The sequence below is a fragment of the Phyllobates terribilis genome, unplaced genomic scaffold (genome assembly GCF_046119375.1).
Source record: "Phyllobates terribilis strain yellow unplaced genomic scaffold, ASM4611937v1 Scaffold_7__3_contigs__length_470593459, whole genome shotgun sequence".
Taxonomy (NCBI): domain Eukaryota; kingdom Metazoa; phylum Chordata; class Amphibia; order Anura; family Dendrobatidae; genus Phyllobates; species Phyllobates terribilis.
The window spans coordinates 326287796-326315546 of NW_027362767.1; the positions used below are offsets into that span (position 1 = coordinate 326287796).

The 27751-nt window shown below is 45.0% G+C and overlaps 1 protein-coding gene across 1 annotated transcript in view; it reads left to right on the forward strand.

Annotated features, from left to right (window-relative positions):
• Positions 1-11796, forward strand: part of IL1RAPL2 (interleukin 1 receptor accessory protein like 2) — a 1202487-nt gene extending 1190691 nt beyond the window's left edge. The window contains exon 11 of the mRNA XM_073637906.1: positions 10473-11796. Within this exon, the coding sequence (XP_073494007.1) occupies positions 10473-11167 (695 nt within the window). The 3' untranslated portion in view covers positions 11168-11796. The remainder of the gene's footprint in view (positions 1-10472) is intronic.
• The last annotated feature ends 15955 nt before the right edge of the window (positions 11797-27751 follow it).

Sequence of the window (27751 nt, forward strand, 5' to 3'; positions counted from 1 at the left end):
CAATTGTTACAGTGGAAATGGTACTCCAGTCCAGTATGTGACTGGAGTAACATTTTTTGACAAAGCGTATACCCATGATTAGTGTTGAGCATTCCGATACTGAAATATCGGGTATCGGCCGATATTCGCGGTATCGGAATTCCGATACTTTTACAATATCGAATACCGGAATCGGAAGTTCCCATAATGCCTGCGCTCTGCAGTGTCTCTGAACGATGACAAGCTGGATGGCAGCGCTCAGCTGAGATCCAGCCTGTCATCAGAATGCCATCCCAGCGTGGGAGAATTCTCCTGATCGTTTAAAAGCTGGCGGGCGGTAAAAAGCCGCCGGCTTTTAAACAATCACACAGCCCCATACTGCTTCCCCGCAGCCTCCCACCCCGATCCTCCGCTCCCCTCGCCACCTCCCATCCTGATCGTAAGTTAGGACCGGGCGGGGAGCGCAGCACCAAGGAGCGGGGAGCGAAGGACCCAGGCGGGGAAGCCGGCAGTGAAAAGACTTCACCGCCGGCTTTCCCGTTCTGTGCTGCGCTTTCCCACCGGTTATTTCAAATGAACAGCTGAGGTATCAGGTGATGCCGATCAGCTATTCATTTGAAGTCGCCGCGGTGCCCTCGGAGGGTTCATGCGAGTTCATGCTTGACTGCATTGCATGAACTCACATGAACTTTCCCACGGTCGCACAGGTCAGCCACACCCCCCAGACCATCAGCCCGTCATGATTGGTGTGTGCGGGGTGTCTGTGCGATGTCTGCGGGTGTGCGCGGTGTCTGTGCGATGTCTGCGGGTGTGCGCGGTGTCTGTGCGATGTCTGCGGGTGTGTGCGGTGTCTGTGCGATGTGTGTGGGTGTGTGCGTGCAGGCAGACATAGGCCGATGTGACACTACTACTCCCATCGGCCTATGTCTGTCCCCCGTCAACTCGTGCCAGCAGGATCAGCTCGATGGGAGCAGTAGTTCCCATCAGCCTGATCCTGCTATTTAAATTGCCCTACTGTGTCGTCAATAAATTTTAAATACATGTCATTGGTGGCCAGTGGTTGCCTACAATAAATTAGTTCATACATTACCTGTCCCCGCCGATCGCCACCTAAAATAAAGTAAAAAATAAAAAACGACACCTATACTCACCTAGACACCTAATTCCCCGAAGCCATCGATCTCCTGTAATAAAATGTAAAATAATAAACCACAACCTTATCCTTACCCCTCCGTAGTAGTCCACGAGTGTCCCACGATGATCTCCAGTTCAGAGCAGCCACATAGAATGTGACCGCTCTGAACCGCTGCCGCCGCTAGAATGACGGGGCCGTAAAGCAGCCCCGTCATTGCATAAGCGGGTTCGCCGGAGTTCAGGCAGCGCTGCTCCAGTCAGCTCCTTTACGGCCCTGCTGTATCGTGAGAAATTCCCACGGTACAGCAGTGCCGTAAAGGAGGTCTCCGGAGCAGCGCTACCTGAATGCACTCCGGTGACCTCAGTCAGTGGCTCCCGCTGCCGGGAGCGGACGTGTTCCCGGCAGCGTGAGCTTACAGCAGCCATGCACAGCTGTCACCATCTCCAGATGTGACAGCTGTGCATGGGAGATCAGCGCAGGAACGTGGACAGGTAACTATTTTTTTTTTGTAAACTAAGAATTAAATAAAATGGTGTGTTTTATTTCAAATAAATTATTTTTTTCTGGGTGTAGTGTGTTTTTTCTTTTTAACACTTTGTAGGTTAGTAATGGGGGTGTCTTATAGACGCCCATCATTACTAACCTGGGCTTCATGGCAGCTGGCGCTGACATGAACCCCAGCCCTATTGTAACGGGTCTGGGAGGCGGAACCTCTGGGCTACAATACAAGGGGGCGGTCCTTGTAAGGGAGCGGGTGGCGACCAGGCAGGTAGTCACAGGAGGTGACCAGGACAGTCTCTGGGTGTACGGGCAGGAGGACACGGCAAGTGATCGGGGCAGTCTCTGGATAAAGGGTAGGTACGACCTGTGATGGCTGAACCTCCAGGTAGGCTAGCAAGGCAGATGAAGAATGTGTGCTCCCAGGTGAGCAAGCGAGAGTCTCTGGAATAGCAGGTGGTCACAGCACGTGACGGCGGAGCCTCCAGGTAGGCAAGCAGGCAGGTAACGGAGAAGCGCTCCCAGGTGAGCGGGCAAGAGTCTCAGGAATAGCTGGTGGTCACAGCACGTGACAGCGGAGCCTCCGGGCAGGCAAGCAGGCAGGTAGCGGAGAAGCGCTCCCAGGTGAGCGGGCAAGAGTCTGGAGTAGCTGGTGGTCACAGCACGTGACAGCGGAGCCTCCGGGCAGGCAAGCAGGCAGGTAGCGGAGAAGCGCTCCCAGGTGAGCGGGCAAGAGTCTGGAGTAGCTGGTGGTCACAGCACGTGACAGCGGAGCCTCCGGGCTGGCAAGCAGGCAGGTAGCGGAGAAGCGCTCCCAGGTGAGCGGGCAAGCTGGTCCATAGACAGACTGACCGGAGTTGTAAGGCAGACCGTCGGACCTCAGGCAGGCAGGCAGGTAGCTGAGGTGCGCTCCCAGGTGAGCGGGCAGGCTGGTCCTTAGACAGACTGACAGGAGTAGTAAGGCAGACCGTCGGACCTCAGACTAGCAGACAGGTAGCAAGTAATCAGGCAGGAATCTGACAGGTAACTGGCAGGTAACTGGCAACGGGACCTGAGGGCTGAAGCACAGGTGAGACACAGGTGCAAACAACATTGCTCGGGCACCTCCATTTTGGAGGAGGTGCCTTAAATATGATGAAGTCCTCCGGCCATTGGCCGGGGACTCCTTAGGACGGCGCGCGCGGCCCCTTTAAGAGGAGGGGAGCGCGCGCGCGCCCTAAGCACAGGGGCCGGGAAGGAGCGCGCACTGAGAGCAGAGCGGGAGGAGGACGCCGGGAAGGAGCGCGCGCTGACAACAGAGCGGGAGAGGGACGCCGGGCACGGGGCAGAGCGGTGAGGGGAGCAGCGTCCCTGCCTAGCAGAGGGCAGGGACGCCGGCACTACACCTATTACCCCCTGCCACCGCACCAGGGCAGTGGGAAGAGCGAGGCTAAGTGCCAGAATTGGCGCATCCTATGGATGCGCCATTTCTGGGGCGGCCGACGGCTGGTGTTTCTAGCCTGGGAGGGGGCCAATTTTCATGGCACCCTTCCTGGGCTATTAATATCAGCCCCCAGCTGTCTGCCTAGCCTTTGCTAGCTATTAAAATAGGGGGGACCCCACGTCATTCTTTTGGGGGGTCCCCCATTTTAATAGCTAGTAAAGGCTAGGTATTCAGCTGGGGGCTGATATTAGTAGTCTGGGAAGCTCCGTGGGTATTACCCCCTTCCCAGGCTTCAAACATCTGCCCCAGCCGTCTGCTTAACCTCCGCTAGAGACTAAAATTATGGGGGATCCCACGCCAATTTTTTTTTTAAATAAATCCTTTATTTTAACACTAAATGACATTTGAGGAGTTAATAAAGATGCAGTCCCTAAATTATTATTTATTTTTTAATTAATTTTTCCCAAAAATTTTGACGTGGGCTTTGCCATATTTTTGTATGCCAGCCAGGTACAGCATCCAGCTTCTATGAACACGCCATTTTCCGGGGTGGCTGCGGACTGCAATTTGCAGCGGGGGGTGCCCCAGAAAGCTTGGGTCTCCCTGCGCTGCAGATTCCATCCCCCAGCTGCCTAGTTGTACCTGGCTGGACACAAAAATAGGGAGAAGCCCCACGTATTTTTTTTTAAATTATTTCATAAAATTCTGGCGCTGTACCCAACTCATCCAGGGCCCTGGTGCGGTGGCTCACTGGGTAATAAAGGGGTTAGGGCCAGCTTGGCATTATCAGCTGGCCCTAAGCCCGAAATTCATGGGGTCACGCCAATATTAGACATGACCACCATGAATTTCTAGTAAAGTATTTAAAAAAAACACAAAACCCAGAATAAAGTCCTTTAATTGAAATAAAGACACAATTCTTTATTGTTCTAAATTAAACTATACTTACCATCACGCCCATTCCAGCTGAAGCCAACGATCTCCTGCAATAAAAGAAAAATAATAAACCAACCTCATCCTTACCTTCCCATGGATCCCACGACAGCTTCAGCTCTGCTACATCGAGATGACAGGTTGGACCGCAGCAGAACGCTGCCATCCAGCCTGTCATCCCGCGGACACTGAGAAGCGCAGGCATGCTTGCGCTCCTCAGTGTCTCTCTGTGACGGCATAAAGATGAGCCGAGGTCATGTCCAATGAACTCAGCTCACCTCATGCACGTCACTGACAGCGTGGGAAAATTCTCCTGCACTCAGCGCTTCAGCGTGAGAATTCTCCCACGCTGTCAGTGACGTGCATGAGGTGAGCTGAGTTCATTGGACATGACCTCACCTCATGCACGTCACTGACAGCGTGGGAAAATTCTCACGCTGAAGCGCTGAGTGCAGGAGAATTCTCCCACGCTGTCAGTGACGTGCATGAGGTGAGCCGAGTTCATTGTCGGCTCATCTGGATGCCGTCACAGAGAGACACTGAGGAGCGCAAGCATGCCTGCGCTTCTCAGTGTCTGCGGGATGACAGGCTGGATGGCAGCGTTCTGCTGCGGTCCAGCCTGTCATCTCGATGTAGCAGAGCTGGAGCCATCGTGGGAACCATGGAAAGGTAAGGATGAGGTTGCTTTATTATTTTACTTTTATTGCAGGAGATCGTTGGCTTCAGCTGGAATGGGTGTGATGGTAAGTATGGTTTAATTTAGAACAATAAAGAATTGTGTCTTTATTTCAATTAAAGGAGTTTATTCTGGGTGTTTGTGTTTTTTTTTAACTTTGACTATGGGGTTAGTAATGGGGGTGTCTTATAGACGCCTCTCCATTACTAACCTGGGCTTGATGTCAGCTGGCATTATAAGCTGACATCAACCTCAGCCCTATTACCCCACTGCCACCGCTACAGGGCAGTGGGAAGAGCGAGGCTAAGTGCCAGAATTGGCGCATACTATGGATGCGCCATTTCTGGGGCGGCTGATGGCTGGTGTTTCTAGCCTGGGAGGGGGCCAATATTCATGGCTCCCTTCCTGGGCTATTAATATCAGCCCCCAGCTGTCTGCCTAGCCTTTACTAGCTATTAAATTAGGGGGGACCCCACGTCATTTTTTTGGGGGGTCCCCTATTTTAATAGCTAGTAAAGGCTAGGTATTCAGCTGGGGGCTGATATTAGTAGTCTGGGAAGCTCCGTGGGTATTACCACCTTCCCAGGCTTCAAACATCTGCCCCAGCCGTCTGCTTAACCTCCGCTAGAGACTAAAATTATGGGGGATCCCACGCCAATTTTTTTTTAAAATCCTTTATTTTAACACTAAATGACATTTGAGGAGTTAATAAAGATGCAGTTCCTAAATTATTATTTATTTTTTAATTAATTTTTCCCAAAAATTTTGACGTGGGCTTTGCCATATTTTTGTATGCCAGCCAGGTACAGCATCCAGCTTCTATGAACGCGCCATTTTCCGGGGTGGCTGCGGACTGCAATTTGCAGCGGGGGGGCCCAGAAAGCTTGGGTCTCCCTGCGCTGCAGATTCCATCCCCCAGCTGCCTAGTTGTACCTGGCTGGACACAAAAATAGGGAGAAGCCCCACGTATTTTTTTTTTTAATTATTTCATGAAATTCATGAAATAATTTAAAAAAAATTGATGTGGGGCTTCGCCCTATATTTGTGTCCAGCCAGGTACAGCAGGCAGGAACGGGCTGCCCCCAACCACCAGCTGCCTATTTGTACCTGGCCGGACACAACAATATAGGGAAGCCCTTTTTTTCTTAATTATTTCATGAATTTCATGAAATGATTAAAAAAAAAAATACGTGGAGCTTCGCCCTATTTTTGTGTCCAGCCAGGTACAACTAGGCAGCTGGGGGCTGGAATCTGCAGCGCAGGGAGGCCCAAGCTTTCTGGGCTAGGTATTCAGCTGGGGGCTCATATTAGTAGCCTGGGAAGCTCCGTGGGTTTACCCCCTTCCCAGACTTCAAACATCTGCCCCAGCTGTCTGCTTAACCTCCGCTAGAGACTAAAATTACCCCACGCCAATTTTTTTTTAAATAAATCCTTTATTTTAACACTAAATGACAAGTACAGTAATCAACACTGTCACTGTACTTCATATATATGTGACTGACATGTTTCTATCTATCTAATCTATGTGTGATTCTCTATTCCTTCTATTCTAAATTGTCGGGTACAGATGCTGAATTGCCGGCCGGCTTTCTTAAAGAGACGGTGCATGAAAACACTATTATTTTTTTAAATAAATCCTTTACGCTAAATGACAAGTACAGTAACCAACACTGTCACAGTACTTCTTATATATGTGACTGACATGTTTCTATCTATCTAATCTATGTGTGAAGCTCTATTCTTTCTGTTATAAATTGTCGGGTACCGCTGCTGAATTGCCGGCCGGCTTTCTTAAAGAGACGGTGCATGAAAACACTATTATTTTTTTTAATAAATCCTTTACACTAAATGACAAGTACAGTAAGCAACACTGTCACTGTACTTCATATATATGTGACTGACATGTTTCTATCTATCTAATCTATGTGTGAAGCTCTATTCTTTCTGTTATAAATTGTCGGGTACCGGTGTATGCGCTGATGAATTGCCGGCTTTTCGCATAATACATTCTACATTATTCTTAGTTGTTTTACTTCATGTAGAATTAACCTACAAGGAAAGAAAGGGTTTATTTTCATTCCGATATTAGTGTCCCATTGACTTGCATTGGTTTCCGGTATCGGAATCGGCGATATCCGATACTTTTTGAGTATCGGTCCGATCCAATCCGATACGATATTTCCTGATATCGGAAGGTATCGCTCAACACTACCCATGATACCATATGCCAAATTTATTAAGTGATGTGTGCCACTTAATGAATTCTGAGCATCATGCTCCAGCAAGTCCTTCATTAAGACAGCGTGCGCAAAGCCAGTCTTAATGAATCTATCCCATGGACTTTCTATTGAGCCCCGTACACCTCTCAATGTGAACGCTCAGACAGAAGCTCAGTGCTTCACCCTGCTGAGCAGCTTTTTGATAGATCGGTGGGGGACAGGACATACCAAATGTGTAGATGACCTGAGGTCCTAGAGGTAAAGGGGACAACGCCATCGACATATAGCTCCCTCCACTGTCTACTAGATTCTTGGCTCACTATTCCTGTTAGATTGATATACAGAGGTTGGATTGACAGATCAATATAGGATCTGGTAGAGGATCATCAGAGAAGAACATAATAATGATCACTTAGCTCTTCACAGAGGCGAAGGACCCACATACTACTTTCACACAGTGGCCCTGCTTCGGCGTGTGTCCACCCCCAGTTTATAGCTGATCATTGGTAGTTTCAATAAATGAATCAAAAAGGTAATCTTTGGGTAATCCAAAAGGTATAACTCCCTTTAATTTCTTGCCCAAGATAAATAATTATATTGATAATGTTTGGCAATTTCAGTTACTCTAAATATAGGCAAAGACAATGCATATTATAACTGTTCTGTGTGATATTTATTTTTGTTATACCCCAAAAAACATTATCGTGAATAATGAAGACTGCATTGCTATAAAAGTAGCTTCCACAATCATCCTTTGTTTCTGCTTCAAAAACCCGAGTCTCCTATTTTTTTTTTTAGAAGGAAAATCTGTTAATAAATGTCTTTATACTCAATTTCTGTCTGTGTCTGTCATGTTACAAACACCTGCAATTTACATCAAGATCGGAAAATTGATGTTTGTGTTGGAGGGTTCACATAGTGCGTTTCTTCTGTACACACTAATTTAAGGTATCCGCGGTGGCTGATCACATCAGCACATGGTAATTTAAAGTCTCTTTAAGAATTGATTGGACGATCCTTTGGAAAGTTAAGTTCATGACTGTGTAATTATATGTTACAGCCACACGAGGGTGTGCGTTATTGTTCCGCTCTTATAATTATAAGCATTGCTTATACCTTTGATACTTGGCACCAAACATGACAGCTTCTTTTAGCTGGCAGCACAGGGAAATATTAAAGTCACAGTATATCATTAGTACCTTCTCCGAAGCCAAACTCATTAAAATAAACACTGCTCTAGTAGAATATATTGCATGTAATTAGCAGAATTATCAAAATGCTACGATTGCAGGATGTGAAGGAGATGCCAGACAAGCTTGCAATTTGCTTAAATGTCTGCATTCATTTTTAAAGCACAAATTACAGTTTCTCAAACCAGCCCACCAGGGGAAGCGAGGCGCTGTAAAGCAAGGTTTCATATATTACTAATACACAGAAGTCTAAGACTTGTTTTTACGAGAACTACAAGATATTGTACTGAACTTTATTTATAGGTGGTCTTTGTGACTATAAGGAGTACATGGAGGGGCACGTGGAGTTGGCATAACGTAGAGTACTTTTATAGGGGGGGCATGATTTATTCCTAAAAATATATATGTACTTCTTGAGTGACCAATGAGAGATCAAAAAGCGGCACCTTGCCATTTTTCAGCCTCTTTGGTGCTGAGGATTTCCCTGTTCCCCGCTGGTCTCTGTTTTCAGACTTCAGTGATGTTGTGACCCCTGCAACCTGTGATTGGCTGCAGCTGTCATATGTCAACATGACACATCATTGGAGGAGGCCAGTAAACCGAGACCGGCTGGAGATGAAGAAAGCCTTTGTATGGGAGTGGCAAATGAACTATTGCCTTTTTCAACATTGTTTACAGAAAGATAGCAGCTGACTTAAAGGGGTTCTCCACTTAGGACAATTCGTTGACAAGCAGATCAAAATGGGACCGATTAATCATTTACAGTTAATACGACTTTTTGGGGGGCCAAATTCATCACAATAAACTTTAGGCAAAATAAAAAAAAAATGTTCTTTATTTTTGTCTTTTTGCAATAAAATTTCACATGTACATAACATCATTCCAGGAGGAGATTTGAGACAAAATTTGTGAAAAGGTGTAAATATTTAGAAATCCTAAACTGTGACTACAGTACGACCTTAAAAAAAATAAAAAAAATAAACGTGATCATCTGAAAAAGGATTTTAAAAAAGCAGCAAATGTAGTGATGAATATGGTACAGACCAAAAAAATAGGGCCAAAACACAACAAAAACAGGCGCAAGTGTAATTAGGAATTGGAAACCTCAGCTGTAACCTGTGGAAACCTGGCAATGCATGTTTCATTGCTCAGCATCACCATCACATGGGAACTCAAATATTACTCAAAACATGTTCACCCCAATGGGATATCTGGGTAACGCAAGACACGCTTTCCAGATATAGAAGGGCATTCTTCATAACCACCCTCCACTTTGTCCAGAACAGATGGATTCTGATTGGGTCCAACCTTTATAAACTAATAGGGTATATACCATTTGTTTTCTTAACTGGACCATGCCTAATTTTAGTGCATCATTGTCTTGTAGAGGCACATTGGTTAAATATTGTTTAGCAGACTTATTTAATAGTTATAATCCGCTGGAAACTTTTCATATTGTCTAGATCAGTGTTTCCCAAGCTCCAGTCCTTGTGGCCCCTAACAGATTATGTTTTCAGGATTTCTTTAGTATTGCACAGGTGCGAGAACCTGTGGCAATTTCTTCTGCCTTGATAATTCCATCTCCTGTAGAATAGCAAAAAAATCCAGAAAACATGATGTGTTGGGGGCCATGAGGACTGGAGTTTGGGAAACACTGGTCTGGTGGAATGTAAGATATTCCGTTTTTTACCGCTAGGAAGTATTGACCAAGGACACCACTATAGTGGGTTTCAACATTTGGGGACTAGAGGAGCTAAAAATGTCCCTTTGATCCATGTAAGAAGGACAGCATTATAAAAGACTCACGATTATTTGGGATTTTTCTGAAGATTTTGCATTGGGACCCATGAGCTTACTTTACTTGGCACCTGAGTAGCTTTTGTTTGTGGCTGCATAGGTTGCACATTAAGTATGTTTTCCACCGAGTCATTTTATTGGGATAAACTAATATATTTTATAATGCGGCTGGGTTGGAAGTTAATTTTGGATATTGAATTACTTTAGGTCAAAAAGCGCTGTATCAAAAATACATTAATGAAAGACAGGATCCAACTCTGCATAGTATTTTTATGTCTGACCACCATCCAGGACATTATTCATTTAGAGCTCATCCGCATGACTTGTGTATGACCCTTACTGCATAATAGCAAACAAGTGAATAAGAGATCACACTATATAAAACATGAATGTATTGTACACAAGGGCTTAAGATGTATTGTTAATGTAACTTATATTAATGTTAATGACCTCCTTTATTGTCTTTACTCCACATGGAGATGCCTGTGGTGAAATCTTGTACTGATTGAATTAAGGCATAAAAAATCAACAGATGGTCTTCCCTACAATCCTAGAAATAGAATGCATTTGGCTGTGTAAAGTGTATTTTAGATAGTTTTTATTCTTTTTTTCTGTTTTGCAGCTTACATGGAAGATCTCGCAAGGTGTGTTGAGCAAAGCAGAAGATTAATCATAGTGCTGACCCCAGATTATGTCATCCGAAGGGGTTGGAGCATTTTTGTGCTGGACAGCAGACTCCACAATATGCTGACCAGCGGAGAAATCAAAGTCATATTAATAGAATGCAGCAATTTGAGAGGAAAAGTCAATTATCAAGAAGTAGAATCCCTAAAACACGCCATTAAACACCAGTCGTTAATCAAGTGGAATGGTCCAAAAAGCAGCAAACTCAATTCAAAGTTTTGGAAACGTCTAGTCTACGAAATGCCTGCAAAAAAGAAAGAAGTGATATCCAGACAGCATGTCATGGACAGTGGAGAGCAGAGTCTTTTTGGAGACCTACAAACTGTACCCTCTATTGCAGTAACGGGAACATCTGGCACACTGCCACCATCAGAAGACATATCTGGCTACCATCATGCAGAAGCAATGCAAATGAGACATTTCTGCAGAGCTTATGAATATGAGAAGCCGGCCCCAGTTATGCCAGTAGCATCTTTAGGCAATCACCATACATATTGCAATATACCATTAACCCTTCTCAATGGACAACTGAGCCACAACAGTGCAGCCAAGGACCCACAAGAGTACCATGGGAATAGCGCATTGATACCTATATCATCGCGGGAGCTTGGCATTAGCAGTGATATTTGGTAGTATGTCGGACACAGACTTGTCGTCCTTGCTGCTGTACAAGCTCTACGAATTTTATTGAACCTTAAACTCATGCCACAGGGGTGCCAAAGGAAGCTTTCAAGCAATGGCACAATTACTCCGTTTTCTACTGGAGCATTTTGTTTACAATGCCAGGATATTGATATTAAGGATCCTGCCTTTTTTAGTTCCAACATAGTTAAAAAGATACAAAAATAAAATATGGTGTAAATGTTTTACTGCAATGTCAGGAAAATAAAAAAAAAATAAGAAGAAAAGAAACAAAAAAAAAATATTTTAGTTTAGATGTTGCAATCTAATGGACTAACGTTCAGTATGGTATGAAACAACGGATTATTTCTATATATTTCGAAGGGTGATTTCAATACAATAAAATGTTAACTATAGTAACTTTATTTTAGTCTTATAATTATGCAAATATCATAGCACATGCTGAAAATGTTTCTTTTTTTTTGTAAAGGAAGGATTGTGTGATTCCGTGGAGGGTTTGTCCACCTCTTGTGAGATTGTCACATGTCCATTAATAAAACTGCACAATAGAGTTGATATGTTGATGAAACTTTTCAATGCTAGAGAGGTAAAGGTTGGGTTATCTCTGGCAGTGAGCAGGTTAATATTGCACACCAAGTCTTTTTGTGTACTGCAAGCACAACATTGTTCTGATTATTTCCTTATGTAGTAAGCATGCTTCTGTTACTTCTACTAAGACGTCCATATCCTCCATATACATATGTTCATATAGGCATCCTAATAGAGTGGAACATAGAGACCCTACAACTCACCAAAGGGGCATTTACCTCTATATTATGTTACGTGATTTCACTTAAAAAAAAATTGGTGACATAGAGTGTAGCCCAAAAAATAGAGGACCTCTCTCTATCCTTTCATCCAAGTGTGAAATACATTGTAAGCACATGTGGAAATTGGCTCCCCTGAATGGTTTGTGACTATGCACAATTTCGTGACCCGTAAACCAATGAGAGGTTGCTTCTCCGGCCACTGACTCACACAAGAGTTAGAAGAGACGTGCTGGAATCCAAGAAAGGAAAAAGAGCGATGGTCCTTGTGTGCAGCCAACAGTTGCTGAGAATGGATTGCGTTAGCAGGATCTTTAATCATACAACACGTTTCGGAATTGTTGACTCCTTGTTGGTATAAATTAGGTTATACCGGAAGAAGGAATCTACCTGAAATGCGTTGTATGAATAAAGGTCCTGGTAACGCAATCCATTGTCAGCAGCACCCCGAGACCACCACTCTTTTCTCTTTCTTGTAGTCTAGCACAAAAACATCTATCGACAATTAAAAAACCATAGTCCAGCCATGTGCAAGAATACCTAATCAGCATAGGATAGTTCGGCAATGTACCAATACATAATATTCAGAAGTTTTTTCAAGTTTTTTTTTTTTTTAAAATCCCTTGTCAAGTCTTCTCTCCTGACTTGCACCCTGAGACCACCACTCTTTTCTTCTTCTTGTAATCCAGCACAAAAACATCTATCGACACTCAATTAAAAAACCATAGTCCAGCCATGTGCAAGAATACCTAATCAGCATAGGATAGTTCGGCAATGTACCAATACATAATATTCAGAAGTTTTGTCAAGTTTTTTTTTTTTTAAATCCCTTGTCAAGTCTTCTCTCCTGACTTGCTAATGTGGGCTGACAATGACACAACCCATCCTCTCTTTGAAATGCACTTGAATTGCACCAGTTTCCTGGTTATCCAGGACCTTCATGCAGAAGAAGACTGGCACAGATCTAGTACATTTCAGAGGCAGGCGCTGATGGTTAGGGTCATGTCAAGTGCCCCTCCATCAGTGCCCATTTGCAGGATGGGAGACTACTTAGATTTTAAAAGAGAAAATATGGCGTAGAGTTTCTAAAGACTATTTGGTAAGTTTCCTATATCCTCATTAGCCACTCCATTTGTTGTATGAAAGTTGGCCAACTCCAATAATTATAATTTAGGACTTTAACAACACTTCTTCCTCAAATTAGAAAAAAAATATATACAGTGGGGGAAATAATTATTTGATCCTTGCTGTTTATGTAAGTTTGCCCACTGACAAAGACATGAACTGTCTATAATTTTAAGGGCAGGTCAATTTTAACATTGAGAGATAGAATATCCAAAAAAAAATCAAGAAAATCAAATTATCTAATTTATACAATTTTTTTTGCATTGAGAAATAAGTATTAGATCCCTCTGGCAAACAACACTTAATACTTGGTGTCAAAACCCTTGTTGGCAAGCACAGCAGTCAGACGTTTTTTTGTAGTTGATGATGAGGGTTGCGCACATGCCAGGAGGAATTTTGGTCCACTCCTCTTTGCAGATCATCCCTAAATCATTCAGATTTTGAGGCTGTTGCTTGGCAACTCGGAGTTTCAACTCCCTCCATAAGTTTTCTATGAGATTAAGGTTTGGAGACTGGCTAGGCCATCTGTTGTAATACTACTCTAACTTCTTTTTATGCAGAAGCAAAACAATGCTCCAGAACTCATACACTGGGGTGTTTAGGACTGCATTTCCACCTTGCTAATATTTCTAGTGGAAACGTCCATTGTGAAATTTTATACTATGGAAATGTAAATCTATGTGTGCTTAATATTTTAGATTGAGAATTTTAATATAGATTGTAACGCTATTTGAAATTCAGCTCTGAAACATGCAACACAGAAGTGTGTCAACTAAGCCACAAAATCGGCAACAATAATATTTCTGTATGAGTGTGAGGACCAAATCTTTCACATCCTACATCAGTGGTAAATGGTAAAAGGTCTCACTGTCAGGACAGGATTCCTAAAACCAGCTGAATGGATTTACAGGCCCTCCAATGTGGAGGTATATGATTTGACAACAATTCAGAACTTAAACTTGAGAAACACATGAGCAGCCTCTCCTATTACATGGTCTGTTCTGCATCTGGCCTTGTGCCACCACCTTCTGATCTCTGACACACATGGTCAAAGTTCTGTTTCTGGTTCCGTGAGGCTCACACTTACATCTATTTGGTGGTGTCACACACAAGGCTTTCTTTCTCCACTGGTATCTCCTGACACTCCCATTGAGCCCTCACCCACCTTTTACTCAGTGTCAGAGTTGTCTTCCCTTCCCTTTCTGTCTCCTTCTAGCATTAGGTCAACTACGTGGCTCACCCACTTTCTAGCTGACAACTTGATTCCAGTACAAAATTTCCATGTCTGGAATTAAGAAATTCCTCACTATGGTCACTTGTGTATTTCTGTATCGTTCTCCCCGTAGCATCTCACTATCCTTCATTCTTGGCAGGGACATTGACTTATTGACTGGCTTCAGCACAGTTTGGGCCTACATCTATCCTTATATCTTCAGGGAAATACTCTACTTCTCTTCTCTAATACTATTTCATGACAGTTGGTGGGAAATTTATTTTTTTATCTCTCATCAGACAGTAACATTATTCACTACCAGTTATTCGCAGTTTCGTGCTTCGACGTGCCACATTCTCCTCTTCAGTCAGTGCCACAGTTATATCCCAGGTTACCAAACTCACTGAAAAGGTGATCTAGCACTAATTTATAACACATTTTATCAATGAACAACATACTCAACTTTCACTCTATTAAGATGGCAGATCAGTGTACATATGGCATAAGTCCGGCACAGTCATACAAAATAGCATTTTGTAATAAAAGTTTTTAAGGGGCATAATTCCAGTCCACACTCATAAAAATAATTCCAGATTGGATTTTTTCACAATAACATGTGAATCCAGTCCAAGGTTCAAGCAGTAGGGATTAATAATACGTCATTGAAATAGCTTTATGGACTTCTGTATAAAGGAAAAGTGGATATTCTCTTTTGCATTCCCTATAAATTTGAAATACCAGAGGTTTTCCATTTTTTTAAATTTCCTTTTACTCGCTAATAGAGCGCCATTAATTCCACAGCGCTACACAGACATCAACATCACAGTCCCCATTTGGGCTCACAACCTAAATTCCCTATCAGTAGGTCTTTGGAGTGTGAGAGGAAATCGGAGAACCCAGAGGAAACCGGAGAACCCAGAGGAAACCCACACAAACATGGGGAGAACACACAAACTTCTGGCAGATGTTGTCCTTGGTAAGATTTGAATTAGGACCACTGCCCCCCCCCCTGCTGAACCTTAAAGCATTACTTTAAGGCAATATCTGTATAGCTCTATATCGGTAATATCAGATCCGTCAAATGGTAGAAGAAAAGCAAGCTCATCGGCACATCCAATCAGGATATAATAAAAGAATTGCTTTATTTTGAAAAATTAAAACATGTTCAAAAATTTAAACCTCAAGAAGCCTAGGTTTAAATTTTTTTAACATGTTTTAATTTTTCAAAATAAAGCAATTCTTTTATTATATCCTGATTGGATGTGCCGATGAACTTGCTTTTCGTCCACCATTTCACTGTGATCATCAGCGCTTGCGGCACCCAGAGGACAAACTCCAGACTCAACTGTGATTTTGTGACCGGTAACATGGTGAGCCCCCAAACCTCCCTCTCCCTCCAACTATTATCCTATGAAGGCACCATATGACATTAAGCAGAATTCTTACAGCTCCAGACTATTGAAACTAGAAGGACTTTTTATGCTGCTAAACGTCCATGAACCCTAAGCCAGGGCACAAAATATTGTATTAACTGAGCCTAAGTTTAGGGTCACTCATAGTACATGGTACACATGTAGCATACGTCCAAGGTGCGTCTGCTGGGAAGCCTTCCTAAATATTGCAGCAGCTTCCCACTGCATTATTAAAAATGAGTTGCTAATGACTTGCTTATTGGTCACCGCAGCATCATCTTCCAGAGCTGAGTGGCCATTAACAATTAGCAATTCATCTCTAATAATGTGACGCGCTCCCTGGGCCGTGGGGTACTTGGTAGCCGGGTCGGTCGGTGCTGGGGGAGATGTCACAGGGGCGGTGACCCATTCCGTGACCCAGTACGGTCAATTAAAGGGGAAAAGTAAAAGGGGAATAAAGTTTTTAGAGATGTTTGTGACACCACCTGTGGTATGCGGCTATATGGGGCCGCCGCTGTGGTGCAAATTCACTGGAGCTGATGGTGACGCAGCAGAGTTGGTTCAGCTCTCCACAGGCAGAGCTTAGCTCCAGGGCAGGATATAGGGGTTTTATGAGGTAGATATTGTTGGTGCTGTGTAGTGCAGAGCTGGTGATGGCGCAGCAATAATTACAGGACACAGTGGGGTGCAGTCTTCAAGGTTTACTCACAGTTGTTCAAGACTCCAAATTACCAGGGCCAGTGTGTAACCTCCCACGTTGTCCTGTGTTCACCAGGGAAGGGTTCAGCAACTCTCAAGTCTCTGAGGAGTACTTAAATGGGACCCCGTTCTATGTTCCTTTCCTGGTCGTCTTCCCTGCGCTGGCTCTCGCCCTCCTGCCTTGCGCCTCACAACTCCTGCCTGGTAGCCTCGGATCTTGTCGGGTGACTTGCAATCCCCTGGATCCTATACGGCCACCTTTTCGGCAATGTAATTGTGGTGGTTGGCTGCTGCACCTTGCAAGTACAGCAGCCTCTGGTTATCTAGCTGAGCCTGATTATTCTCCACTAGTTTAGGGGCCGGTCCCCTCTGTGGCCTGATCCCTCCCTGATTTGGGTGCACGGGTGGCTTCGTGCACTCACCGTGCCCCTGGGATCCCCTGGGATCCCCTCTGTCTCTGTAGCCTTTCCTCTGCTCCCGTCCTCTCTCACTCTCCTCTCAGACTAGGCCCGCTCTTCTCTCTCCTGAGCGGAGCTCCCTCTGAGCTCCCACTCCCCACTGTTTCTCCTCTGTACTCACACTGCACTCCTGCTCCAAGCACTGGAGTAGGAGACTGGCTTCTTCTAGAACCTTCTACCTTCTTTTTATACTCCTAACCTCTGTGCTCCCCTGAGTTGCTTCCTCCACCCACACCCACTACATGGTTCCCCCTCTCTTGGTTCCCCCCCTTCCAACCAGGGACAGGGCTCAGCAGTGGATCAGTGCATCTTGCCCCTCCTGCTGGTCTGGAATGGTGTAGTGTTGGATGTGGATGTTTGGGTCCCGGGTAGTACTCCCTCCTTACCTGAGAGTGGGGTACCACACCTCTGGGTGAGATGCAGTACCTCTGTGGCGACTGAACCCATAGGGGCACCACAAATGCAGTGGGACAAACATTTAGAAAGTGGCTTCTTTGCAGACGCATGTATACTATGAGTGTCCTCCGCCTAAAAGGGAAACACAAGGCACCATTCATTATTGGTTAATTTTAGGTGCTCAACATAAATATCCAGTAGCTGAGGCATAACATACTATTATTCTATAGAATCATTCCATGATTCTATGGATGTTAGAAAAAACATTTTGACAGTGAGGGTGATTAATGAGTGGAACAGGCGGCCACGAGAGGTGGTGAGTAGTGTTGAGCGAGTATGTTCTATTAACCCTTTCGCAGAGTATGCTCGGGCCGAGCTCCGAGTATTTATAGCTGCTCAGTGATATGGTTGAATCGCTCCCGTGTGCATGATTTGCGACTGTTTGACAGTTTTATTACATGTGAGGAATGTCTATTTCTTACTCATTCCTCCCATATAATAAAGCTGTCAAACAGTTGCAAATCATGCACACGGCAGCGATTTAACCATATCACCGAGCAGCTGTAAATACTCGGAGCTCGCCCGAGCATACTCGCTCAACCCTAGTGGTGAGTTCTCCTTCAATGGAAGTCATCAAACAGAGGCTGGACAGACATCTGTCTGAGATGGTTTAGTGACTCCTGCATTGAGCAGGAGGTTGGACACGATGACCCTGGAGGTCCCTTCTAACTAACATCCTATGAAAAATAATTTGTTTATTTGTCTCTCAGCACAATGCCATTTGGTTTAATTTAGACAAATGCTAACTCTGTTTACCATCTGACTTTACTCCAAACCATTTTTCGGAGGCAATCATTTAAAAAAAACTTCTTAAATTATTTAACGTCATTTATTAGTCTGTTTTTCTTTATGTATTGGAGGTGTTCATGTGTCCATTTTTTTGTGGTTCGAGCATCCACAAAATAAAAAAAAAAAAGTGGAAACGTTTATTTTGTGATCCAAGTCACAGATCAAAATCAACAATGCAAGTCTATGGGCTGGCGCACAAGAAAAAAAACTAATAAATTACTGATCGTAAAAACAGATAAAAATTGGATCCAGCACACTGAGAAAAGCAGTTTGTTTTTTCTGGAAAGCATATAAAACAGACGTCTGAATCGGATCTTATAGGTAGTAAATTAGTCATCTGTTTCTATGCTGAAGATTTGCTGAGTTAGTTACCTTATACCGAGTTAGTTACCTTATACCGAGTTAGTTACCTTATAGATACGTGAACACAGCAGAGTATTTTGGCAAATGATAATCTCCACACTGCTGCATTAGTATTTTACTAGTGGATTTCATGTCACCTTTGGTCAGTCAAAATCATTTATGACAGAATTATGTGGGAAAGCAGAAATGTGCAGTCTACAAAGTGAAGCAGGCAGAAAACAACCTAAAACTGGAAACACTTTACTTTGGATTATTTCTCTTGGTAGGTGTGTCTTGTGAATGATACATTGGCCAGACGTAAGAATATCTTCATATTGGAAGGTTGGTGTAAATGATAATTTCCGACAGAACGTCATGTACAAAATATTTCATGTCTGCAAAGAACTTAGAAAGGTGACTGCAACCATTTTTCCTATAATTCTTCATAAACCCCAAATGGAAATGCACAATAAATTATTAGTAAATCACAGACTGGCTTCAGTTACACAAAGTTCACATCAGCGACATAAAACCCCCCATACACTTTAGGCTGTTGGCTGAACAATGTCTTGCGTGCTGAGCACTCTTGTGTTCGCTGTGAGACAACTGTTGCCAAACATGTCGGATGGCTGATTATCTCAGGGAGAACAAAAGCATCTGAAATTGGGCATGCTGGATCCTAAACTCTCCCCGGCAATCAATTGTCTGAAAACTCCATAGACTGTAGGCCAAACCCCATAGACTGCAGGCCAAACCCCATAGACTGTAGGCCAAACCCCATAGACTGTAGGCCAAACTCATCGATATCGACAGTCTAAAGTCTTAGTTACACATTCCATCATATTTGAGTGGAAGAATAGTGCAGCACTATTGTTCTCTGCAATAAGATGAACACCACAATAGAAAGCAATAGACCCCATTAAAAGCTAATGGAATTTGTTGGCTAGCATTGATTTTTATGCAAGGGATTAGGCACTACATTGTGGGTTTTGTTTATACTGGAAACACAATGCAGATTTGATCACAATGGTTCATATTCACCAAAGTGTTTTCACCAGAAATCTGGCATAAAACACTTTAATAAATTGCAAATTTTTTGCGCAACTCTACTCTAAGTTGTGCAAACATTTTGAGCTGTGTGGTGTTTTCAGATTAGTTTTACCAAGCGCCAGTGCCAAAATGGGCAGAGCTGGGGAGGGAAGGGGGCATAACATTACAGCTTGTGTAATACACTTTGAAAAGTGGTGTATGACCTTGTGTACCTCGCCACAGGTCTTACTCCAGACAGATGCCCCAGATTCATTAAGAGTAGGGATGAGGGGACCCCATGAAAGTTAGGGTTCTGGTACCCGACCTTAACTTTAGTCCAAAGTTGGTTTCGAGTACCAGAACTGTACCCGAACTTGAACCCGAACCCGAACCCCATTAAAAACAATGGAGACCTGAACTTTGGATCTGGAAAAAAAAATCTCTCTTTGGTCCCTGGACTTCCCCCGGAACACCGAACATTAACACGGACTTCCGGGAGAAGTCCATGTATGGAATTTAGCTCTGGATACTAAGTGTCCTGCACAAACTTTTAATTTCGGGTTCATTCATCTCTATTTATGAAGTATGCTCCTCTTAATGAATCACGTGCCTCGACCTCCAGCACGCCCCTTCATGAAGACCAGCACCGGACTTGATAAATCGGGGTCTATATTTGCAAGGTGCATTTATAGTATTTCCCAGAAAAGTGTCTGTCACAAATGTGAAAAGTATCTGTAAGCCCCATTCATCAGATAGAGGCCAAAAGAGTGTTCTGGTATACATCAGTATTCCTTGTTTTCTGCTCTACAAAATAGTACAATCTGCTGCTTTATTCCATACAGACCATCCAGATAAAAAAAACAACTTACATTACACTTTTTCTTAAAATGTGAGTTCATGAGTGATGGATGTCACAGTATGCCTATACACATGCATTTGCTAAAGTTAAGCGTCAGGAAGTCCTACTGCTATATAGCTGCAGTGAATACTACAGATGCAGTTTGCAAGCATCATGCTTTGCTTACATACGTTCTATAGGCGTCTCTCTTGGATGTCGTACATTGCATTATTCACCATAGGAACCCATTATAAAAAGATACACATTTAATATCTACTCATTACTGGACACAGTCATTTAGAATAGTTCAGTCTACCATGATATTCGAAGCAACTATATCCATTAAAAACAGAAATGTTTAACTTTTTCAATGAATTCCTATGAAGACAGGTACACTAAAGGGCATCCGTCAAAGGCATCGGTTTAGCATAAGTTATACTGTATTGAATGTGAACATAGTCTAAAGCCCCTCATACACTTAAGGAGGGTGCTTTCACATTGAGCTTTTCTCAACATTCATGGGTCCCGTCGGGGCTTGTGTCCAACCTCCCCTGCAAAACGGGATTCGAACATATGCGCCGATGAGGCCATAGACTATTATAGTGCTTGCAGAGCGAATGTGCGCTCTGTCGTGCATTTTTTTCATGTATGCCTACTAGAGGCGGACACTCAGACGTAGTAGACTGTATCCGAGTGTCTGCCTTCAGTAGGCGTACACGTCTGAAAATGATGCACGGAAGAGCGCACGTTCGCTCTGCAAGCACTATAATAGTCTATGGCCCCGTCGGCGCATACGTCCGAATCCCGTTTTGCGGGGGGTTTACACGTAAGCTCCGAGAGGGCTACAGAATGGATGCCTAAACGCAATGTGAAAGCACCTTTAGATAGCTGCCAGCCAAACAATTGCACAACCATCTTGGCGTTCTCGCCCATATACTGGAGCACGCTCTCTGTCAAGCCCTCCTGTGTTCTCTATGAGAGAAACACTGACAGACATCTCTAACAGTGTTTTATCTCTTAAAGAACAAAAGGATCTTCGGCCCGAAATCGGACATGTCAGATCCATAGCATCTGTCGGTAGCCCCCCCATTTGCAATAGACTGTTGGCCATATCTGTTAATGTTGGCAGGTTCGGCTACCGTTAGTCCAATGTGAATGGGGGTCTTAACACTCTGAAATGCCAGCCTAGAAAGCACTAGCATCATTTTGTCAGCCCTACGTTGGCTGTGATATTACAACTTAACCTTACCTGTAGACCAATTAAAGCAGTGTTTGAGTAGAAAAAAATAAAGTCATATCACTAAATAAGGAGTTCTGTGAATTTTCAGCAAATTTGAAAATGATCATCATCCTTTTCCTTTTTCAAGCTGCATTTTTTTTGTTTAGAATTATTATTATGTAATTGGGCAATATGAAAATTTTTTAAAAAATAGGCATTTACCTGATATTTTTAAGGGCAGACATCTTGAATGAACATGTGCAACTCAGGGGTAAGCCTCATTATTAAACACTAGATGGTGGCCCGAATTCTAACGCATCGGGTATTCTAGAATATGTCTCCCGACGGTGGCGTACTTATTTTAAATCTGCCGACAATTGGCCGGAGACAGTGTTTAAATTTGGCAACACAATCGCAGATTGGTCGCCGCGGGCAGCCGCGAGCAATCAGCAGAGCGGTGTTTAAATTTGGCGCCGATATCGCTGATTGGTCGCGGCCGGCGGCTGCGACCAATCACTGAACTGTGTTAGTGAGGACCGGGGAGCATCCACGCGCCTTATAATGCCCCATGAAGGATGTCACTCCCCCCCCCCATATAATGCCCCATGCAGGATGTCACATCCCCCCCTCCCTTATAATGCCCCATGCAGGATGTCACATCCCCCCCCTATATAATGCCCCATGCAGGATGTCACATCCCCCCTCCCTTATAATGCCCCATGCAGGATGTCACACCCCCCCTCCCTTATAATGCCCCATGCAGGAAGTCACATCCCCCCTATAGAATGCCCCATGCAGGAAGTCACTTCCCCCCTATATAATACCCCATACAGGAAGTGACATCCCCCTATATAATGCCCCATGGAGGAAGTCACATCCCCCCCATAGTGCCCCATGGAGGATGTCACATCCCCCCCCTCCCTTATAATGCCCCATGCAGGATGTCACCCCCCCCACCATATAATGCTCCATGCAGGATGTTACATTCCCCCCTCCGTTATAATGCCCCATGCAGGATGTTACATCCCCCCCTCCCTTATAATGCCCCATGGAGGAAGTCACATCCCCCCTCCCTTATAATGCCCCATGCAGGAAGTCACATCCCCCTATAAAATGCCCCATGGAGGAAGTCACATCCCCCCCATAGTGCCCCATGCAGGACGTCACATCCCCCCTCCCTTATAATGCCCCATGCAGGATGTCACTCCCCCCACCATATAATTCTCCATGCAGGATGTTACATCCCCCCCTCCGTTATAATGCCCCATGCAGGATGTCACATCTCCCCCTTATAATGCCCCATGGAGGAAGTCACATCCCCCCCTCCCTTATAATGCCCCATGCAGGAAGTCACATCCCCCTATATAATGCTCCATGGAGGAAGTCACATCCCCCCATAGTGCCCCATGCAGAATGTCACTCCCCCCCACCAAATAATGCTCCATGCAGGATGTCACCCCCCCCTCCCTTATAATGCCCCATGCAGGAAGTCACATCCCCCCCATAGTGCCCCATGCAGGAAGTCACATCCCCCCTCCCTTATAATGCCCCATGCAGGAAGTCACATCCCCCCCATAGTGCCCCATGCAGGAAGTCACATCCCCCCCTGCGTTATAATGCCCCATGCAGGAGGTCACATCCCCCCTCCCTTATAATGCCCCTTGCAGGATGTCACATCCCCCCTCACTTATAATGCCCCATGCAGGATGTCACATCCCCCCTCCCTTATAATGCCCCATGCAGGAAGTCACATCCCCCCTATATAATACCCCATGCAGGATGTCACATCCCCCCATAGTGCCCCATGCAGAATGTCACTCCCCCCCACCATATAATGCTCCATGCAGGATGTCACTCCCCCCCTCCCTTATAATGCCCCATGCAGGAAGTCACATCCCCCCATAGTGCCCCATGCAGGAAGTCACATCCCCCCCTCCCTTATAATGCCCCATGCAGGATGTCACATCCCCCCTCCCTTATAATACCCCATGCAGGATGTCACATCCCCCCTATATAATACCCCATGCAGGGTGTCACATCCCCCCTCCCTTATAATGCCCCATGCAGGATGTCACACCCCCCCTCCCTTATAATGCCCCATGCAGGAAGTCACATCCCCCCTATAGAATGCCCCATGCAGGAAGTCACTTCCCCCCTATATAATACCCCATAGAGGAAGTGACATCCCCCTATATAATGCCCCATGGAGGAAGTCACATCCCCCCCATAGTGCCCCATGGAGGATGTCACATCCCCCCCTCCCTTATAATGCCCCATGCAGGATGTCACCCCCCCCACCATATAATGCTCCATGCAGGATGTTACATTCCCCCCTCCGTTATAATGCCCCATGCAGGATGTTACATCCCCCCCTCCCTTATAATGCCCCATGGAGGAAGTCACATCCCCCCTCCCTTATAATGCCCCATGCAGGAAGTCACATCCCCCTATAAAATGCCCCATGGAGGAAGTCACATCCCCCCCATAGTGCCCCATGCAGGATGTCACATCCCCCCTCCCTTATAATGCCCCATGCAGGATGTCACTCCCCCCACCATATAATTCTCCATGCAGGATGTTACATCCCCCCCTCCGCTATAATGCCCCATGCAGGATGTCACATCTCCCCCTTATAATGCCCCATGGAGGAAGTCACATCCCCCCCTCCCTTATAATGCCCCATGCAGGAAGTCACATCCCCCTATATAATGACCCATGGAGGAAGTCACATCCCCCCATAGTGCCCCATGCAGAATGTCACTCCCCCCCACCAAATAATGCTCCATGCAGGATGTCACCCCCCCCCTCCCTTATAATGCCCCATGCAGGAAGTCACATCCCCCCCATAGTGCCCCATGCAGGAAGTCACATCCCCCCTCCCTTATAATGCCCCATGCAGGAAGTCACATCCCCCCCATAGTGCTCCATGCAGGAAGTCACATCCCCCCCTGCGTTATAATGCCCCATGCAGGAGGTCACATCCCCCCTCCCTTATAATGCCCCTTGCAGGATGTCACATCCCCCCTCACTTATAATGCCCCATGCAGGATGTCACATCCCCCCTCCCTTATAATGCCCCATGCAGGAAGTCACATCCCCCCTATATAATACCCCATGCAGGATGTCACATCCCCCCATAGTGCCCCATGCAGAATGTCACTCCCCCCCACCATATAATGCTCCATGCAGGATGTCACTCCCCCCCTCCCTTATAATGCCCCATGCAGGAAGTCACATCCTCCCATAGTGCCCCATGCAGGAAGTCACATCCCCCCCTCCCTTATAATGCCCCATGCAGGATGTCACATCCCCCCTCCCTTATAATACCCCATGCAGGATGTCACATCCCCCCTATATAATACCCCATGCAGGGTGTCACATCCCCCCCTCCCTTATAATGCCCCCATGCAGGATGTCACATCCCCCCTCCCTTATAATGCCCCATGCAGGATGTCACATCCCCCCCTCCCTTATAATGCCCCATGCAGGAAGTCACATCTCCCCCTCCCTTATAATGCCCCATGCAGGAAGTCACATCCCCCCTCTATAATACCCCATGCAGGAAGTCACATCCCACCATAGTGGCCCATGCAGGATGTCACACCCCCCTCCTTTATAATGCCCCATGCAGGAGGTCACATCCCCCCCTCCCTTATAATGCCCCATGCAGGAAGTCACATCCCCCCTATATAATACCCCATGCAGGATGTCACATCCCCCCCATAGTGCCCCATGCAGGATGTCACACCCCCCCTCGCTTATAATGGCCCCTCCACGATGTCACACACCCCCACCCAACCATTTAATGCCCTATGCCCCCATACAATAAAAAAAAAAATCCAATTCTCACCTCACTTCTCAGCTGCTGCTCCGGACTCCAGCATAGCCGGCATCTTCCCGCTCTGCGCTGGGACCGCTCAGGAGAGAGCGCAGTGTAAAGACGTCACAGAGCAGCAGCGGAAGACACAGGAGCTGCTGCGGAGGCACGGGGAGCGGTAAGTATGGCGCCAGGTGACGGGGCCCTGAGCACGCTGGGGGAGGGGAGAGGAGGGAAAGGGAGGGGAGAGGAGGGGAAGGGAGGGGAGAGGGGAGGGGAGGAGAGGGGAGGGGGGGCGTCACACTTGCCTCCCGACGGTAGCCGCATGGAGGTCAGCGGCGCCTCCGGTCGGGGGACTTATGCTGCGAGCAGCCGGCTGCATCTCCCGGCTGCATCGCCGCTGACCTCCGTGCGGCAGATGAGCCGCTAACGGCCGCCATCTTTTTCTGAAATGCCGCGTCGCTGATTGGCCGCGGCCGGACCAATCAGCGACGCGGGATTTCCTGGACAGAAGGACAGACAGACAGACAGACAGGATAAGACAATTATATATATTAGATAGGTTTTACAATAATATATTTAGAAAATTACTGCTGCCAAGATGCTTTCCCATCCTTACTCTGAGCTGTCAAATCGCCAGTCTCGCTTTTAGCTGGACAGCTGAGTCATTTAGGACATAATGGTTGCTAGAAATTGACTGCCAGACAACTCCAACCCTTTATTTGACATTGCCAATCAATACATCTTTACCAACCAGTCCTAGCTTATTCAGGTTTTTAGCTTCTAACCATTTTGCAATTACATTTTAAGGTCTGCCTTATGGGCACAACATCTGGACATCCCCATAATATCGCTATAGGGCTCTATCTTTATCTAAGTTGGGTTCAGTAGAAATGTTTCTGGTACTGGTGCTACAATCATAATTCTGACCCCTAAATGTTAATGTTCAATAGCAGAAGACATAGGAGCAAAGTGATTTTTTTCTAGCGTGACCTCCTACAGTGGCATTTTTGGTGGACTGCAGCTGTGTCTCAAATAATAATAATCTTGTAAAGTCGTGTTATATAAAGTCACAACTGGGTACCCATGCGGTAAGCCCAGGTCACACACTGGCGCTATATTCACAGAAATCCAAGTAAGAAAATTCTCCAACCATAAGTTCCAATAAAAATGTAAGTTTTTATTCCATCAAGGTAAAAAGAATCAATAAGGACTGAGTTGCAGTCTGAAACGCGTAGGAAAGTCACAATTCATATATTGGATGCACCTGAGGATGTCACTCTTTTAACCTTGTTGGAATAAAAATGTTGACTTTTACTGGAACCTACGGCTGAAGGATTCTCTTACTTGGATTTAAGTGGTGCCACATTGGGTGGGAGTGGATTCCTCCGTGCTGAGGACTGCAGCGGTCTCATGTTGGGTGAGCTGTTTTTTTTCCCATGCGCTATATTCCCAGAACCTGTGAGAATTGCACATAGGTCATACAGAACCCTAGTGTGGAGCCGTACTGCTAAGTGCTCAATGTATGGCGCTATTCTCCTCCAGAACTAATACTTCTCGTAGAAAATAAGTCCATTCATAGAGCAATGATGAACATGATCCAAAGTCTTTTAGGTGGTGAAACTGTTTTTATGTAGTACATAAAACCTATGTAGCCTGAAATCAAATAAATAATGCACTTTCTTCCAAGGAGAAATAGATATGTATTATATAAAAAAAAGGTTCTACTTGGGGGTCACTTTCTGCAGCTTCGTAAAAGACCTTTAGTTCTTTTGCATCCTGTATTTCTGTGTTAAACATTCCTATCAGTGCTGTAACATAACACAAGAATATAGAAAATACTCTGAAATACCAGCAATAGGATGGAATCTAGAGCAATACCCCGAAACATCAAGAGCTAAAGCCTTCAGGTGTGTTCACGTGATAGTATTACAATTGCATTGATAATCATCCACCACAAACCACAGAGAACTTTTCTCTGCCCCTCTGAAGTTCAGGTAAAAGTTTCTAGTACTTTGTTTAAGTGGGAATGTGTGTGTATAGGTGATATACATATGATTCAGTGTAAAATTGTACTTTTCATTATTTGATGTCACATTGATGTCTGAACTAAAAAGTGACCCAAAAATTGGATTGCTAATAAAGGTGTCATCTTAAAAGATGAATTTTCAGGTTTTCACTTCATAAAAGATTTGTATGTTAGTTATAACTGTATTCAGTTCTCGAAATATCAAAAGACTGACAGTCACTTCCAAACAGAAAACAGGTGTGTACAGGTGCTTACTAAGAGTATATAACCAACAAATAAAGTAGCACTCTGTAGCTCTATACTATGCAAACATGAAATATATGATTTTGAATAGCATTACTGC